The following is an 18969-nucleotide window of genomic DNA, read 5'->3' as shown; positions in this document are numbered from 1 at the left end:
AGTTTTTAGCACTGTTAATCTTGCCTTCAGTACAAATTAGGCTGATAGGTAAAATTTACTACTGGAGAGCAACAAGATTTCAGTGTTGGGGTTTGTTCATTTCTAGCTGGGAAAACCAGCTGTAATGGATCATAGATGAAGAATTGCAAGAGGGTGAAATTTGCTCAAGTCACATTTGCAGGGTGAGAAACTTTTCAGATATGTGTCAGATATGTGTCTTATTTTTGCACTGCTGATGGACATGCAGACCTGCACTCATCTACCATGGACAGAACTCCCTGGAGCTCTGGTTTTCTCTTTCTGGAGAAAACCAGGTACAACCGTATGCTCAGAGGAGTAGAGGCTACAGTAAACTGGGAAGGTCCTGACCAACAACCACAGGTATAAAAAAGAAAAGTTTACTTGGTTTTGCAGTAGGCCACCACACACATGATGCCAACTACTAGAAGAGCAATGCAAATGCCAGTTATGGTCAGCACCCGTTTCTGGTACAGTTCCTCAGCTTCTAGAAAGGGACAAAAACAGAGAAGGTTACAACATGGAGAATGGCTGGGAAAGGAGCACATAGTCAACAGATGGCATGCTACAAACCACTGCACAGATTCACACAGCCACATTGAAACAGCCATCACACTTCATATAGACACATTATTGGCTTGCAAGGAGAACAGGGATACACCATGAGCTCTTAACACAGTACTGAGGAAGAGCAATCATCCATAAAAGAACAATCAAGAGTGATAGTATTTTTAAGTCAATAAAAATAATATCTAAGAAATAACTTCACAATTAACAAACTCTCAGCATGTGCTGGAAATAAAAATGTAATGCACTAAGGTAATAACATGAACTTGCAAATGCTTTGGAAGTTTTACTCTGCAAAGACATCTGGACTGAAGGCCAATTTTATTGGTCTTAAGAGAAATTTATCTTATTATATTTTTGGGATTGTTTTTATATGCGGTTTCCCTCTACATCCCATATCAGTTTAGATCTCAGTTGTCTTTACAGGAGAGATTTCCAAATACCTTTATACATTTGAGAGATGAGCTTGGCTTGTAGTTATACCACCAACAGAACTGAAGACAGGTTTTGAGCTCTGGTCATAAAATTCAGACTTTTTCTCCAGCGCTCCTTCAAAAACACAGCAGTATCATCAACCAGTAATGCTTTGTATCAGAGAAATGTGGCTCAGAAAGAGGCAGCTTGCTCAGTGATGACAACTTGTTACCAATCTTGTTCATCAAAGATGTTTCACTACCATAAAGATGTTAGGAGCTCTGTTAATTGGAGCTACCCATGTATTCCATTGCTTATGCTTGGCAGTGAGCATTGCTACATGCTATACCAGGGCAACGTTATGCAAGGAACCTTGAAACAGAAGCATGTTCTTTCAGATGCTTCACACATGTCGTACTGTATTCCTGCTTTTAGGACAAAAATTTGGTTTCTAGCTCTTCTCAAGGCTTACTTTTGATTAAGCAGGCAGTCCAGAAAACTTGCCCTGGAAGATCCAGACTGGAGGGTTGTTTAAGACCAGACTGTAATATTGACCACAGTCAGAATACCATCAAGTGATTAAAAATAAATGAATTAATAAAAGCTGCACAGATCTGCATTATCATTGGGATAAATGCCAATTGCTGGAACAGACTTACATGAACATGAAAGGTCTGTAAGGCAATTCACTGGAAGGTATAGAGATGCACAGCAGTCCCTTTCATGTACCATGAGCATCTGTCCAAGCTCAGGCACTTAGATGATGTTCTGTCATAGGTGCCATAAATGCCAGTTCATGAGAAAATGCCCCATATTGGAGAGGGGGGGCAGTCATACCTCCAATGTAATTCCTGTGCTTACCAAATTTATTTGCTGTGGGCAAATGCCAAACATTCCATGCACATAAACACAAACAGAAATATTAATTTCTCTGATACAGTGCACCTTACCATGGAACAAATTTGCCCTACAAGCCAAACACACTGTAAACCAAAATGCCAGCAAACCAATCATGAGCACTGTCAGACAAAATTAATAGCACTGATTATTAACAGGAGGGGAGAAAGTGGGAAGAAGTGAGTTTGGTAAAACTAGGATGCTGCAAAAATGTATTAAAGAAAACAAAAATATAACTCCAATAAATGAAAGTCAGAAAAAAAAAAATAAAGGAAGGAAGAAAGGGATGAAACTCCAAATCAAACCAGGACAAAGAAAAGAGGAAGGTGAAACACAAGGAAAGACAAGGTTAAAGGGTTGAGGGTTGAGAAGTCAACTGCAAGCCTGGCACAGCATGCTTGAAACTGGGAAAAACAGAGTAAAGAAATGCTTGGGAACATGTTAAAAAAAAAAAAAAGAAAAAGCTGAAGCAGAATGTGAAGGGATTTCTCATACAGCATAACTCCTCACCTAGGCTAGTTAGTGGCACTTGACGCTCTTCTCAATTTTGCCCCTTCTGAAAGTGCTTATTAGTTAGCCATGGAAATGGTGTATTACGAGGATGTCACAGGAAACAAGAGAATTGTGCTAAGCAACACAGGGGCAAATATGAAATGCTTTGAATTATTCTTGGTTTATTTTAATTTTATTTTTTTTTTGTCATGCCATCAGCTGTTAGCTTGTGAAAGCAAAATTAATGGAATTTCAACCTGTTTTTCTTGGAGGGGAAGGGAGAGGGAAAAGAAGATTAACTAACAGTGGAAACTCTGCTTGGTTGTTTATACCCGCAGACCGCACTGCATCCAGGAGGCTTACTCTACTCTGAGGCTTTTGCAAATGGGCTGGCTGGCTGGCTGACAAGGGTCTTGCTAAGGCTGACAGTGTAATGAAACTTGCCACCTGTGTGTTGGACACTTTTGTGCTCTCACCCACCAGAGAGTGCAGTGGCGGGTGCAGCCAGGGGGCAGGGCTGTGGGTGCAGCCCTGAGCAGCACTCCTGAGTTGGCATACCTTCTGGGACTGTAGGTCTTAGGGGGCATGGGGGGGTAAAGTCCTGGATCTGCTTTCATTACCTTAATTCCCTCCCATGCTTTTTGAAGTCAGGTCCTTAGGTGTTCATGAATGGCAGCACCAACACGCTACCTCTCAAACCATGTGGGGAATGGCTGCCTGGCACAGATGTTCAGACATGTCTTTCCCAGGAAACCAGCAAGTTCCCACGTAAACTTGGCTGTGCTCCTGGCTGAGAGTTTGTCTGCCCAGGATGGCAGGGCCCAACTAGGAGACAGCAGGGTGTCCTGTGGGCGCAACTGTGGGCAGCAGGGGAAGCTGGTGGCTGAGACAGGATAGGAATCTTCACCACAGCTCTGCAGGAGGCATGTTATCACAAGGACAGGCCTTGGCCTTGATGTTTAAAGCCAGAAGAGTTTTACAAAGCAGGGACAGAACTGCTGTGGAGTCTTTCAGTTATACCAGCTCTTGCCCAAAACTGCTCTCTCTCTCTCTGATGTTAACATCTACTGAGACAAAATCAATGTGAGAGTTAAGTGAAACCAGTAAGTTCCTCTACACGTGGCCTTTTGACAATGCACATTTCACAATTAATTTCACACCACCCTAATTTATATATAATCAGTGCTACAAATGGTCTTATATTTGCTCTGTTTTAACATTTTTCTTCCTTCCTCTGGGGATTTCTAAAATAATTTAATTCCATGAGGTGGTTTCACTGATGTAATTTCACATAAAAAGCAGACTTTGCAAGTCAGTTTTTAAAAGGATTTTAATTTAATTCCTCTTATGTTAATGTAGCCATGTATCTTCTATTACAATCTAGTATTTGTGAGTAAGAATTAATATTACTTTGTGTTAATAATAACAATAACAATAAGCTGGGTTATGAGATATTTTTTTAAATTTGGACTTATAATGAGTTTCCTGCAGTTCAAAACATTTTGTGAGGACATTTTTAGTAAGAACACAAACTAAAACTTTGTGAAAAGTAACATTGTCTTGCTCTTCTCATTTGCCAAATTTTTTTGGGAGATCCTAAACTAAACCTGTCCTGGATTCCAAGTTAGCCTCTTTAAGAAACACATTATTTGTACACTTCATTACTAAAAGTTAGCCAGATAAATACAGTCTATTCGGGAAGGGGTCTATTTCTATCATGTTAATGCTGAAGTGTAAAAATATTGCCAATAGTTGGGTGCAGTATGAGTTTGGTATTTAAAATACTGAATACATCTGCTGACTTGAGGGTATGAAAGTCTAGTTGTAAAGCTTTGCTTAAGTTCTTAAACAACTTTCAAATTCGCTTCTGTTTTGCAGTCCCAGAAATGAATGATTATGCGCATATCATTTACACATATGTATATGCATCTGGTTCACATAATTAGCTGTGGTTTAGACAAAAAGCTTGACTTGGAAACCAGAGCTCAAAACTGTAATTAAGTGAAGCTATCAGCTTTTTTTTTTTTCCCCCCAATAATGATTAGTTAGTCATTTTACTTAATGCTTACAGTGTTTCCAACATCTGGTAACCCTAGAAGTACTTGGCAAACTAGTCAAAATCACACAGCAAAAGAATGAATGTACTCATGGTATGATTTCTTCAGTTATTCCTAGAACTTCTTTGGTCTGGAATATTCTGTTACTATTATCATCTTAGTGAGTTGATCTCCACCAACATTTTTACAAGGACTGCTGTTATAGCTGTATGATCCCTTCTAAAGCATAAAGAAATTGGTTAGGAATTGAAAAGGGAAGGTGGATTAAAAAAAAAAAAAAAGACAACAAAAAAAAACAACCAGGTTTATCTCTCAGGCTCTACATTCTGCAGGCTAAAAGGAATGATTGGTCCATACCCATAAATTCAATCCCAAGATGCTCTGCCAATGCAGAAAGTTGACCAAAAAAAAAAAAAAAAAAAAAAAAAAAAAAAAGAGAAAAAGGAAAACGTTTCAGAAAAACAGCAATACACTGTACTCAAAAATAATTCACAGATAAGAATTACGGTTTTTCTGCCTGCACATTAATTAGGACAAAGGGACATACAGGTATATGGGCACTGTGTTTCTGTAAGCTAAATGATCAGACCTTCTGCTAGGGTTACACACTAAAATACAAATGGGGGACCTAAATAGCCACAGTGCAGGAAAGGCAGCAGTAACCATTAACCCTTAAATGTCTTACTGAGATGATGGGGCCTATCACTAAAGCCTGCCATGTGAAAGAGCAGATTGTTTTCAGATGGGTCCATGAGAGTCTAGGGATGTTTACAAGGAGTGGCATACACCTGCAAATGGGTTGTGCATTGCCCTCTCTTCTGGTCCTACTCCTCTCCCTGGCATCCGGCTCCTTGCTGTTGTGGTTTCTGACCTGGAAATGGTTGGGACTGTTTGTTTGGCATTTGGAGCCTTTCTTAGCTTTGCAAACTAACTGCAGAAGGGCCTCTCATCTCTAGAAAATGAGGAACCACCATCTTTCCCCCTGCCTTTGGTATGCACTGCCTCAGCAGAACCATCTGCTGGCCAGCTGGATGCACCCCGGGGTGCAGGGGCTGAAGCTATTTACACGATCACAGGCCTAAATTAGCACCCTCGGGCTCCAGCAGCTGAGGGTGAGAAGGAACACAGGTTTTCCCCCTGCATGTACCATAGGAGACCTGTCCCATGGGGCCAACACCATAACTGTGGCAGCTCTCACTTCTTTGTCCTCATGTGCTGTGAAATTTAAATCCAATCCTAGTTTTCTGACCAAATGAATTTTTTATGTAGTTTGTACACATAGGGAATGCCAATTCTATCCTGCCAATCAGTAACATTTTAAGGCTTAAGTGAGTTGGAATTCATCCAGGCCTCTTCCTAAAATGCTAGTATTACATGCCTGCATAACACTGCTAACCATACACATTAGTTGCACAGAAAGGTTGGTTAAGTCTTCAATAAAATGAATGACATGCCCATGCATAGACATTACTGCATTTACACTTGCTTAAAGCTAAAACATCTAGCCTGGGTGTAATTTAATTTTAGAGGAAGTAATTCATATCATGCAGTTTCTATTTCAAATAATTCCATGGGAAGTTGATCTTTAAAATGGGACTATATTATGTCTGAAACCCTAACAAGAAATCATGCTGAAGAAACATGCATTGCATATTCAAACCTAGATGTCATGTAGCTCTTATTTATCTTTTGTATTCCTAGCTATGTTCCCTAGACCTGATTTAAAAAAAAAAGCAGAGTATCCCATTATTTAGAACTTCTCCTATTTAGCCCAATATTGTTGCACACTTTTTACAAGCAGTGTGGTTTGTATTGAATATTTGTTCAGGTGATCTAAGAAGAAATACAATTAATTATTTTTAACAACTTCTGTGGTGTTGTGTTGTTTGTTGTTTTGTTTTTTTTTTTCCTCCCCAAGACATGACTCAGAACTGTAGCTCATGGATATATTGTAGCATATTAAAGGTCAAGATTTTGGGATGACTAGACTTGGATGGGTAGCCTGAGGTTGTGGTGCTACCCAGTAAGGGGTGACCACAGTTGCAGGTTTGTGTGGAGACTCTGCACCTGACAAGTAAAGGACCAATTTAGATTAAATACAGCAGCAGAATGAACCAGAGAGACCAGTTCCACCTCTGAAGCATACATGTGCCATGTTTCTAAATACATTGTTTAGTTTTCATGTTAAATGGGTTCTATGAGTAATCAGAAATTCTGATAATTTTCTTTTTTTATCACAAAGCAGAACCTACAAGGCAACCAATTCACCCTCAGCAGCCAGGTCTGTGATCTCTTCATGAGGTTTAGGATCTACTTTAGATTCTAAATCTTGGCTCATTTCAGTGGTACTCAGGCCACAAAATCAATTTTGAACTTTTGATTTGAAAGCCTGTGGCTCCTGTAAAAATGTTATCCTACAACTTACGTGAGTTTCAGAAGTATGGAAAATATTTTTTCTTAGTTACAGTACTCTATCATGGACATTTTAGCATTTAATGAGCATTAACTAGCATTTTTCAGATCTGTGTGTATCGTTTAGCAGTCTTAGCCCCAGCACGTGAAGAGTACAATTTAAGGTGCTGAAAGGCTTTAGAAAATCAGTGTCAGATGATATTGTCTAGTATTCTTATACACATGTGACCACTTGAAGAATACATAGAAATTAAGAAATGCTAAGCTAGCAGAATTGCTGAAAATCTGAATTTCAAAGATCTGTAGTTTATATGGAAAGACTGAGAAAATTAAGGCATTACAGAATACCAGCAGTTTTGGTCAGCCTTCTAGAATATCACACCTGTTCTCAGCTCTTGCCTCCTTTAATTTCTCATCCAGGCTCATTTCAATAATATGAGTCAGGGGCCATCATAAGAGAAATCTCCCTCTGCCCCTCTAAATACTGTCTTTCTTGCTCACCAAGGATGGCAGAGCTGAAACAGATTCAGTTTAAACTGGTATTCCATGCTGAAGCATTTGCCCTCAGGGAGGCCAGGACTGTATTCAATTCATGCTCAAGGTGGCTCACACTACACCCCACAAATTGCTCTATATTCATTATATATATATACATATACACATATATATATATATATAATTGCTAATGAGTGAAGTAAGCAAGGTAACTGGCCTTTTGGGTAGATTCTTGGCCCATCTGGGACATTTGGGAGGACAAATAGTGTGCCTGTGATTATGATGTACAGAAGTTTTTTTTCAGCTTTTTATAAATCCAAGGCTCCTCCCGTGTTTCTTATCACAAGGATCATTCTGCGCAGTGTTCCTATAAGAACATGCAAAGCTACATAAAAAATAGTCCAGATTTTTAATGTCCTTCCATTATTTTTTACTTTCCTCAATTTGCCTTGCTTTCTTTGCCTTCCAGTGAGTGAATGTATGAACACTGAAACACAGCAAATATATCTGCACTGTACTTTTGTAACACTTTTGTGGCCCACCTTCTGGTGTGGGTCAATGGGCCAGTGGTGGACCATGAGCCTCAAAGTTGAAAACAGTCCGGCAAAACCCCACAGTATGGCGGAAAACATCTGGCAGCCGCTGTGACTGCGGTGATCAACGAACATGTATCACAGGGTTTACAGCCAGACTCCAGAGATGAGCAAAACTATCAGTTTGTTCTTTAGTTTCCCAAAGTCTGCAGTGGCAGTGAACACCAGATGAAGAAGAAAAATTGCAGTGCTGCAGTGCTGGAGGGAACTGTGGCAGTGGCAGGGATCAAACAGCCACCACCTCTCAGCTGGAACAGGTTTTCCTGTGGTTTGGTGTGCTTGCAAAGCTGGAACTAAGGGACAGTCAGCCTAAACACATGCTTTCCAGTAGTTTCCCTCACATCCATTCCCAGTTATACTCACATTTCCACTGACAGAAAAGAAAGACATTTCTATGGAAGAATTTCTAAAATGGACATCCACCTAATTTACTTTCAACCTTTTTTTCTAATATTAATCATCCAGAGCTAACCAAACCACTGCCAAGATAAGCTACTTAGCTGAGCACTCTTCTGGGACAGGGGCACTGGCATAGTTCTGACCTTGCCGAAGACCCTCAGTAAAGCTCATAACTTCATTGTCCTTGCAACTACCAACTCTAAGGCAGAATTCTGAAGCTAACTATTTCTCATCAGCCAAACACAGAACCTTAAGATTGTTGGCTCAGTTGGCACATGGAACCCCATCAATGCTTCCTTTCCAAATGAAGAAACACCCTTTTGAAAGCAAGTACTATTAGATAGCACTGTATAGCTCACATGTACACTTTTGTCTCCTGCTGGCACTTGAACTGTTTAACATCCTAATCTGCTCCACACTTTGCAAAAGCTGCCTCTAGAGAGCTAAGTTAATGAACCGTAACATGGTGCAAAATAAGAGCTTGGCAACATTGCCTGAAGATAACTCTCATTCGAAGTCATCTTTATAATTGCATGGTGTGCTCTGTGTTTGGTGTAGTAATAAAGTCACAAATATGTCACAAATATCCTTCTTCCTTGATTGTTGTTTTGGTTAAATGTAAATATACCCTCACTGGATCCTTCCAAGAGTGTCTTTTTAAAAAGATTTGTAGCAATTTAAGAAACCTGTCATTATATAACAGATGCAAGGTGAGCAGAAGTGGTAGAGTCCCATAGCCATTTCATGGGACTCTCAGAGCAGCCTAAGGTAGGTAGTGGTGTGCTTTCCTGCCAGTGCCTTTCAAGGAGACGAGGGTGGACTAGCTTAAGTACTTTCAGCTGAGGATAACTCTTGCAGCAAGGCAAGGGTATCTACACCTTTTTCATGAAGGCAACTTCAGAAAATCTCAGTCTGGTGTCTACTAATCAAAGATTCCTTCAAAATCCCAACCAGACTTATGAACCTGAAAAACTAATGAAGGGAAACCTACTTAAGCCTCTTTTTAAATTACTGATTTTTTTTGGTGTGTTTGCTTGGGTTTTTTGTTTGTTTGTTTCCCTGAGTAGAAGAATGAATTTATGACCAACACAAAATTATTCGGTAGTTTTCAGGATAACTTCAGCAACAAACAATGGATATCATATTTTCACACCACCTCCTTTTAAAGGATTCCTTCAAGATCAGAAAAACTTAACTGCACCTTTCACTACAATGTACTGAAAAACCTATTTAAATCTAACATTTTGTATACTTAAGTACTGTTAGAGCATAAACATTTAAAAATCCATGGTTACCAGAGGTATTTTAAAACAACTCACACTAATAAAGCTTTTAAAACAAGGCACAAAATACACACTTGAATGCTGGAAGGTCTGGTCTCCAGTCAGCACCCTTGAGATTTACATGGGTAGCTTCCATGATAGGAAGTATGAATTATGTATGGTCTTCAGGCTTCAAAATGTCCAGCACATGCTAACAGCTTTTTGTCCTATATACTAATGAAAATTAAATTAAGATAGTCCATAGTCTCTGACATCTTTCTTTGCTGGCAAGTAAGCCATCAAAAACTAGTTCCTATAATACTGCTCCCAGATTACAGTACATTCTGATGCCAGCGACAATTAATTATGAATACTATGCATGCAACAAATTGTAAAATCTAAGCAATTTTCTTATGTGTTACTCTTGACTTTGTTATAAATGTTATAAAATTAACATAATACATAATTAACTCATCCCTCAATGGGAAATCTTGTGAGATCTTTGACTGCAAAGCTGGTTCTATCACCAGTTTGACACAGGCAGGATCCTTTGTGTGTGTGTGTATGCTTCATTTCTTTGGTTAATTAATCTGGCTTTGAAATACTTGATCTCTTACACCTGTTACCCACAAATAAATATGTCAGATTCCATTGTTTATGCTGTCTCTTCCCCTCTTCTTTTTCTTTCTGTGCTCTTTTCCCTGAAACTTGGACCATAAGGAGGCACAGCACTTTGATCCAATTTGGCATGTGCTCATTAGAAATGATGTAAGCATGTAAATTACCTTTAACTTGTAGGTCTGAATACAGATCTTATAAGCAAGCGGAGAAGTAGCTACCCATTACTTTGTTGGGGGAGTACTGCCCTGTATAAGGGCCCAAGGGTTTTGTGTCAAATAAAACACGAGACTTTCAACATGTAGTTTTTGCATTTTTACTGCTTAATGTCAGTGGGGACTCTGTATCACACCATTCAGTGTCCAGTTCACAGTGTTCCTAAATCTTGCATTTTCCCATAACCTCAATGCCAAACAATCCAGGGGAGTATTGCAATTGCTTTTGTTATCATTTTCATGCAACAGGTAGAGACAATCAATATTAGGCCTTAGGCAACAAATCTAGTTACAGATTAAAAAAAAATAAAATTGGAGGAAAGATGCAGCAACAAGAAAGCAGCACCGACTGAGCATGCTTCTACTGTGGCACAGACAGAAAGGTAGTGGACGTACTGTAGAAGCTGGCCATTACGTAGTTTTGGCAGCGATCACCAGTAAATTCATTTGGGCACCTGAGAGGAAAAACAAACAAACAAAATGGTAGAGAAAAAAACAGAGAAAAGAGAAGAGGTGAATATATGCTAAGAAAGAAGCTCCTTCAGTGTGAACTGATATGACTTGGTGAGTTCACTGTCAGAAACTGAATCTCATTTTGGTGTGTCAAAATGGATCAAGATATCGAGAGCAAGTCATCTGCTCTGCGGTAATGAAAAGAAATCCCCCACAAAAATACAGCCAAAACCAAAACCAATCCAGACAAAAGTGTGTTTCAAGAAGTGAGACATGAATTCACCATTCCAAATTCACAAATTGCTTTTAGGATGCACTTTCCACAAGGCAGCGAGGACACGAGATCTGTACATGACTCATCTTTGTGAGTTTGCTCTTTGGGCTTGCACTTTAACAGCAGTCTCCCAAACAAGAAAGCTGCCAGTGTGTGCAATACAATGCATCTGCAAATGGATGGAAAGATCAAAAATCACATGAATGAGAAACCTTTTGGAGGTCAGAAATGCCATAGTGTACCGATTTTATTTTGGAGCATCAAGTCATAAATTAGTGCATAAAGAGGCCAGTTCCAGCTGAACTGTGAAAACACCAAGTACTATTGATTTTGTTGCTGTAGTTGGGGAAGAAAGCAAAGTTCAGATTATTTTAACATACTTTCTTGGTTTTGGATTTTCATGGGCAGAGTTTCAGTACATCTTGCTCCAGTGAATCCAGGTTGGCACCTAAAGGGCAAAAATGTGATAAGCAATAGTACACCAAAACCACTGTGCTAACAGCCTGACATCTTCTGGCCTATGGAGATGGGAGTGCAGTAAGTCACCTCCTGGTTAGATGTTAGGGCAATACGATCTGAAATGAGGAAAGAAAGTGTAACCTTCCCTGAAGATAGCACTTTTCAAAATTTACAGCAAAAAGTCCACCAGAGGAAAAAAAAAAAATCTGTGAAGTCTTTTTTCTTGTCTGTTTTGAAAAAAAGAATGAAGAATCTGGGCTAGCAAAAATATATTAAAGCTTATTTCACTTCATGAAGGGAGCAGAGTGATTTTTTAATTTAATTTTTTTTTTTTTTTTTTTTTTTTAACATTTGCAGTGCAGGGTATAACAGTAATTTGCACCGGCGTTTTTACCAGTCACATAAAATCTACGGAAAAAATCCATGATTTCCCTATTTCTGTAACAGCATGTTGTGTCCTCCAGTAAGTTTCTTTGAAGGGGAACAGTTAAAACAGCAATCACAGAAAAGCCAAATGGATAACCAAAAGAAGTGAGAAGACAAGCTCAAACCCAAGGAAGGAAGTATATTCAATATGGTTGACAAAAGGAAAAATAAATAAGATAAGAGGGAAAGGTGCTTTCAAATTTGAAGCCCTATAGCTGTCCACCCTTTCCATTCATAAGCTCTTCTGCAGAAAACCTCAGTGCACCTTTCCCCTTGGTCAGAGTGAAGAAATTTCTCTTCTCTGTTTTGCCACTCTTTTCTTCTGCTGGCTGTCAATTCTTCCATCACTGTTGTTCTTCATGTTGGAGCAGAGTTTGGGCTCCCAAAATATTATGGCAATGCAGGCTCTTGTGCTTTGAACATATGCATGAATGACGGTCTACTACACTAAACATATACAGATTTCAATTTTCTTCCCTTCTGCTTCTTCTACCCACCCTTACTTGCCATGAAACTTTAAATTACCTTATATATGCTTTCTTGAATATATCTCGCCTTCATTGCTTGCCTTTCTGATGTCTATGTGGGTTTGCCATGGTGCAAACTGATTCATCATTTACTCACCAGGGGCTGAAGAGCCCTCTAATTTGTAAAAGCACATTGGTCAGAGCAATCTTCCACCTCTTCCATACCAGTTTCATGTGCATTGAAAGTTGTCCTCAATTTTTCAAATTCAATTCTTCCACAATTGTTTCTATCCCTAAGGGTGAGGGATGCTGCCCTTGTACAAGTGGAACTTGCAGAAAATCACTTTGGCAGAGGACTGGTGTCAAGCATAAACACTAGTGTCTTGTTCAAATAAAACACATAGAAATGAGTTTTATATAAAAATTATTTTTTTTGAGTATTTATGCATGTATCTTTGGAGGTAACTTGCTGTAATTACATATTTGTTCATTAAGGAAGAGGGTTTATGTTCTTTAGAGCCAAGGTCACATCTCTTTGGTAAGTATACAGTATGGAGAGATCCCGGTCTCCACAAATATATTAAGCTGAGAAAAATGAAACAAAGATAACGTTGCCATAAAAAGATGTAATTGGTAGGCAGGTAGACCTTTTGTGTCTTTGACAGAGGCAGAATGTCTTTCATAGGCAGTATTTTGATCTGAGTTACTAAGTAAGAGTATTTTACTCCTGTGATTTCAGTTTTATTTTGCACTGTGGTGATCTTGTCAAATACCCATCCCTGGAACAGTTGGCATTCACATCTGCATTTGCTTTCATTTCCGAGGGACCTCTACATCTTGCTCATCAGGCTCAACCCTGCACAATTCCAAGGAACATGCTGTTGATTTCAGATGTCGGTGCAGCTGTGGAGGTGATGAAAACAACTTGAGCACTGGTGCAGACAATGTTTAAATCGCTTCCAGATCAAGCAGGGTCACCCGCTGAGATGATGCTGAAGACAGTTCAGGTGTGTTTACACTTGCTCTGACACCGCTGTCAGGAAATAGACTGCATGCAGCGCTTGCCTCTGGGTGTACCAGCCAAAACAAGAGCAGAGATGAGCCTGTCCACTTATGATTATGTGAGAATGCTAAAGGCATTTAATTGCTCAAATATGCAGTGTTTCCAGTGCTGTTTGGCAGGTTGTTTAGTGTTTATGCTGTGCATTTACAAATAGTGTGTGATGGCATTGTTTTCAAAACATCTTGTCGTACTCAAAGTTTCCAAGTTTTCCCATTGTCTTTCTTTTCAAGTTCATTACCCATGTACCATTTTCTTTTGTGACACAAGCAAAAGTTGGAGCCAAGCAACTGGTGCAACAAGTAGACATTTATGCTACAAAAAGCATCTAATTTCCTTTATGTCTATTTATGTAATGTATTAACTGGATGAAACCACAAAACTAAACCACATATACTAAAATGATTTCTTTTTATCTCTCCATGAAGTTGTTGCAGAGAGCAGTTATCTGCATATGGTCAGAACACTGAATATAAATCATCAGACTGGTTTTTGGCAGTAAAGGAATGGCTGAATGGATCAGGACCTCACATTTCCATTATATCCACTGCCTATTAGCAATTTTTTTTCTTTCCCCCATTGGAAGTCAAGTTACACTTCCGTATCAGTCTATTTCATCGTCTAAGTCAGAACTAGTACTTCTATCCTGCCTATTGAAGAATATCTGAAACTTTCACTAGCATTTCCTGCTTTGGCAGGACTAGATGATCTCTTGAGGTCCCTTTCAGTCCCTAACATTCTGTGATTGTGGAAATGCATTTTCTCTTTTTGCTGTTTTCAAGATTGTTCTGTCTATTTCTATTTCACCAATGCCTTTACATGACAATAGATATAGAAAATGGCTCTATCATTAAAAAAAGTATGTAACTCATTTTTTTGCTGTTAAGAAAGGAAGCAATATACTTCTGTTAGAGAGAAATGTTATTTTCATCCCTTAAAATTCAGACACAAACTCATTTCTTCGGTAACAATGAAAAAAAGATGAGTTCTGCAAGTAAGGAATCAATTAGTCAAACCAGCAAGGCCTTACTAGTAGGATACTTTGAAAGAACACTCTAAAAGCTTAATAGATATTATACTCATAAAGATTTTTCTTCAAGTAAGAAACAAATGCTGGGAATTCTGCTCTTAATTTTGCATTTATTGAAGAAAATTAGTGATTTTTTGTCCTCAGTTAACTTTGGAAAACATTTCCAACTTAACAGAAATTACTTGAGAATATCAGTCTCATAGGGAGCCACTAACATCCTGGCTTCTAAAGTCTATCATGTTTTCAAAATGTGACTCCTTCCTATGAAGCTTCTGAGAAATACACACACCAGTTTATTTAAGTAGCCTCAAAGCTCCATTTTTCATGTTGTGAGATTATTTTGTTTAGTCTGTGTCTGTAATTAAGATAGATGTAGGGAACATACATGCTACCACAGATGTAGCAGTACAATTCATTACTCAGTCTTTACGCATTTCTTGAGTGTTTCACATGGTTATCTCCTGAAAGCAGGGAATTTTCTCAAACTTCTCACCACACCCATGAGAGCAAGATCTAATCCAGTCTGGATCATGACGCTATGTGTTTTACAAAACACTTAAAAAAAAACACCCCAAAACATAGCTTTTAACAGAAGATGGGTTTAGGAGCTCCTTTTTTAAAATAGAATACAAGGTTTACAAAACCAGAGATATCACTTGGAAATTTCCGTGGTTGTTGTGAATCTGAGTCATGTTTTTTTGGTGAGGGATAAAACCAATTTAGAATGATATGGCTCATGCTTTAGAAATTTTGCTTTTGCTATCAACAGATGGAACATATGGAAAAAAGTGAACTTGCTACTGAGGCAGAAATATGAAGAGCAAGTACCATATTTCAAACATTCTGTTTCCACAGGCATGTTCTAGGGGAAGATTTATTTTCTCAGAACAATGAAGGCAATGTGTACTGGTTAGATACTTATTTTAATTAACACTGGAATACTAGAATTAAAAGTAGACATCTGTATTTTTAACGAAATAAGAAGAGACCGATATTTTCTCTCTTCAATTTCCCTGTACACCCACTTTCAAGTATTCATACTTTTTTTACACGGTTGTATTGTGTCCTATTTTCTTACACAATGTAAAATTTCATTTCTGGCAAGTATTGGAGATCATAGTGGCCCTGCAAAATAGCAGTGGACCTATCCTCAGGATAAGAATACTTTTTCAATGTCTTACTGCACATGAGATTCACCTTCTTGCATTTTACATATTTGATGCTTTTTCCAAACAGGTCTTGCATAACCCAGAGAGAGGCACATTTCTGAAATCTGGGAATTATTTTTTCTTTCAACTTCAGCCCCAGAATTAAAGGTTATTTCTTGACTATAAGAGGAAAAATTCTCCCTGATTTATTCAAGTATCTCTGAGGCATTTAATTGAAAAATTATTCAATCTATAAATTCAAAGAAGAAACACAATCAGATCTCTAAATTAATAAGACAACAAAGCAGTCCCTGTAGCAGTAAAAATAGGGCATCTCTGAAACTGTTCAGACAACACTAATTATTATAAAGTCTGCTAGATGCTCAGCTCTGGAGTCTTCTGAGCAGTGTTTGGGTAGGAAGATGCAACAGGCAGGTAAGCTCTTATACATGCCATGGAAGGTCATAGCAAACTACTCATCTTGTACTGCTGGTTTACATCAGTCATGTAACCTTGAGACAGATCATTCTGTCTTTCAAAAAAAAAAAAATGCAAGCCACCATACCCAGTAGCTTTTCCATGTTCAGTTTAGCTAAAAATTATTATAAAATCAATATTATAAAATCAATACAATATTAATAATATTGATTTCCCTCACAAACCAGAAAGAAGCACCACCTCATTATGACTAATTCAGCTTCAGAGGTAAAAGCTTCTTGGTATGCTGCCAAGCAGGTGAACTCCAGTGCTCTTTATGGAAGTTCCCCAGCACAATGGACTATGTAACAGCCCAATACAGCATGGGCCAAGGCTTGAGAAAGGTGCACAAACATATTCTTGAAGCTAGACTCACATTACTTTCTGAATCAAATAATCTATGGTTGGACTAGATGACCTCCAAGGTCTTTTTCAACCTAAATGATTCTATGACTCTATAGGATTCTTTCATGAAAGAGTAACTTCCACCATGACATTTATTTGTGTTTATGCAATTAAACACAACAGAAAATACTCCAGTTGTGAATATAGTCCTATCCAAAAGTGTTCAATTACTACAGACAATAATAAAAATAACCAGTTTGTCCAGTATAAAGGATACTTACTTAATGCACTTATCCACTTATCTTTTTTTTTTTTTTTTTGCTATTTGCCATGTACTTAGTAGACAGTATCTCTTTCATTATTTCTAACATTACACCTTCCATGTAGAACACCGAGGTAATTCTTGGCAGGCTATTTTCACCACCACTTGCTTAGAAATGAAGAAATATCTAATGCCACAAGCACAGGAGAAGAAGTTGTTCAGGTTCTCCTTTAAGGAAGAAAAGCATTTCTGGAATCTGATTAAGCAAGTAGATTTTCTTACCTGCACAGGTATCGTGGTGGGTTTGGGAGGTCTTTAACCATGTAACACTCTCCCCCATTTACACAGAAGGCTTTCTGCTTTATGTCACATTTTGTGAGATGACTTGTCCCAGTTGTAGACGTGGAAGTGGCTGGAAAAGGCAAGAGTGAAAATACAGGTCAGAATTGTTTAGTTTGGATTCCTGACTTGTAAGGCTACTCGTATGTGAGGTAAGAAATAGGGGGACCAGCAAATATCTAGCAAATCCTCCAAGATCTCTGTCTGCTGCTGTCACAAACACTAATTATATGACCTTGTATTCTGTTGATTGACACAGGGAGTGGAATTTAAACACATTACCTCAGAGATACGCCACTCCAAACCCAGCCTAGGAGGAAAGGAGAATTTTACTAGCCCTGTGCATCAAATGACCTTAAAATTCTTCAGCTCATGTATTTCATTAGAACTGTGTCATTTATGTGCAGTTATTCATCTATTATCAATTACATTCAAGTGATTTTGGGATGTTAGAGTCATTACAAGCTGCTGCCCAATAGAATGAGGCCCTGAATGTGACTTCTTCATGACATTGTCTTGACGTATGTGTTTTTCAGCAGAGCTTAACCTGAGGCCTCCTGCTGATTCAGTCCATTGGGTCTGAATAACCCAGTGCAGCCACTGCCTCATTCCCAGGGGAGAGGGTGACTGGCTCAGTGCTGAATGGCTCTTCCCCTGGTCATAAATGAGAGCTGAGGTTGTTCTGGTTTGACTGTATGGAGGGAGAGGATAGGATGCTTGGACGCATTATCCCTGTGTGCATACAATTGCCACCCTTGTGTCCACAGGAGTATTTCATCTGGAGGCCAGCCTAGAATCTCCTGCAGATAGCCTCATTTGCATGAAGTATTAACAGTTTGGGGCCACCAACACTGCTAGACAGCATTAGATGCCTAAATTGCTATTAAATGGAAGTACCACTGTGCCTGCAGTTTTTCTTAGCTTGCTCCCTCTTGTGTTTACCTGGAGAAGGCAGATGCAGCGTGGTTTAGTTAGCAACCTTTAAGGAAGAAACAAGGGTAGGATGGGAAATTCCAGCCTTAGGGTTTGCCCATCAAAACTGATAGCTACTAGTGTAAGGTGAATCTACCTGAGGTTGCCCTAAACTAGCAACAGAGATGGTGAATGAAATCCTCAGCTCCTCATGGTGCTTTATGCCTTCAAAACCATCTTTACAAGGAACTATGCCATTGATGGCCTATGTGAAATCATGCAAGGAATTCAGATTATTCATTTCACTGTCTAAAATTGCATCATTGAGTTGTAAGGTGCTCTTCACTTACAGAGAGCATCTCGGCTTATCCCCACAATGGGTGGGATAAACAGTCCCTCTGATGGTGTCTGTCTCCCTACACTCAATACGGAGCAAGCTTTAAGCACTTGAGATTATGACCCTAATATTTAAGTGGATAATAAGTGGGGAATATTTCTGTATGGTTTTTTTGTTCAGCCTTTTTCATAAATTTTGTTATAGTGCTGAACAAATCCCAATATTTTTGTTTCTGAAAGACATCTTCTGCCCTGAGGTGGAGCAATGCTTTTATCTACTGACTGATGCCCCTGGAGCTGACTAGAAAGTGGCAAGCACCTATGCAGAAGTTATCTGATAATCAAAGCCTTTTCTAACGTGAAAGCATCCAAGGGGCATGTTTATAGTGCATAAGATGTAACAATTTTCTACACACGTTGAATTAAAAATAAAATAATTGTGGTTTTTTTGCATATTGGCTAACAGCAAATACCATTGTATATATGAGTTTTTCTTTCCGAGAATAAGGATGAAGTAACTTCTATTGCATGAGTTTCCCATT

The 18969-nt window shown here is 38.8% G+C and overlaps 1 protein-coding gene across 7 annotated transcripts in view; it reads right to left on the bottom strand.

Moving 5' to 3' along the window:
- Positions 1 to 18969, bottom strand: part of NRG1 (neuregulin 1) — a 178329-nt gene that overhangs the window by 8280 nt on the left and 151080 nt on the right. For 5 of the 7 annotated variants that reach the window (XM_054178399.1, XM_054178401.1, XM_054178403.1 and 2 more), the window contains 4 exons: positions 17123 to 17252; positions 10836 to 10894; positions 4803 to 4826; positions 403 to 505 (listed from right to left, as the gene is read on the bottom strand). In XM_054178399.1, coding sequence (XP_054034374.1) covers positions 403 to 505; positions 4803 to 4826; positions 10836 to 10894; positions 17123 to 17252 — 316 coding nt within the window. The remainder of the gene's footprint in view (positions 1 to 402; positions 506 to 4802; positions 4827 to 10835; positions 10895 to 17122; positions 17253 to 18969) is intronic. The other 2 variants (XM_054178398.1, XM_054178400.1) reach the window with 2 other exon arrangements.

The sequence above is a fragment of the Dryobates pubescens genome, chromosome Z (assembly GCF_014839835.1).
Source record: "Dryobates pubescens isolate bDryPub1 chromosome Z, bDryPub1.pri, whole genome shotgun sequence".
Lineage (NCBI taxonomy): Eukaryota > Metazoa > Chordata > Aves > Piciformes > Picidae > Dryobates > Dryobates pubescens.
This window is presented reverse-complemented; position numbering and strand designations above follow the sequence as displayed.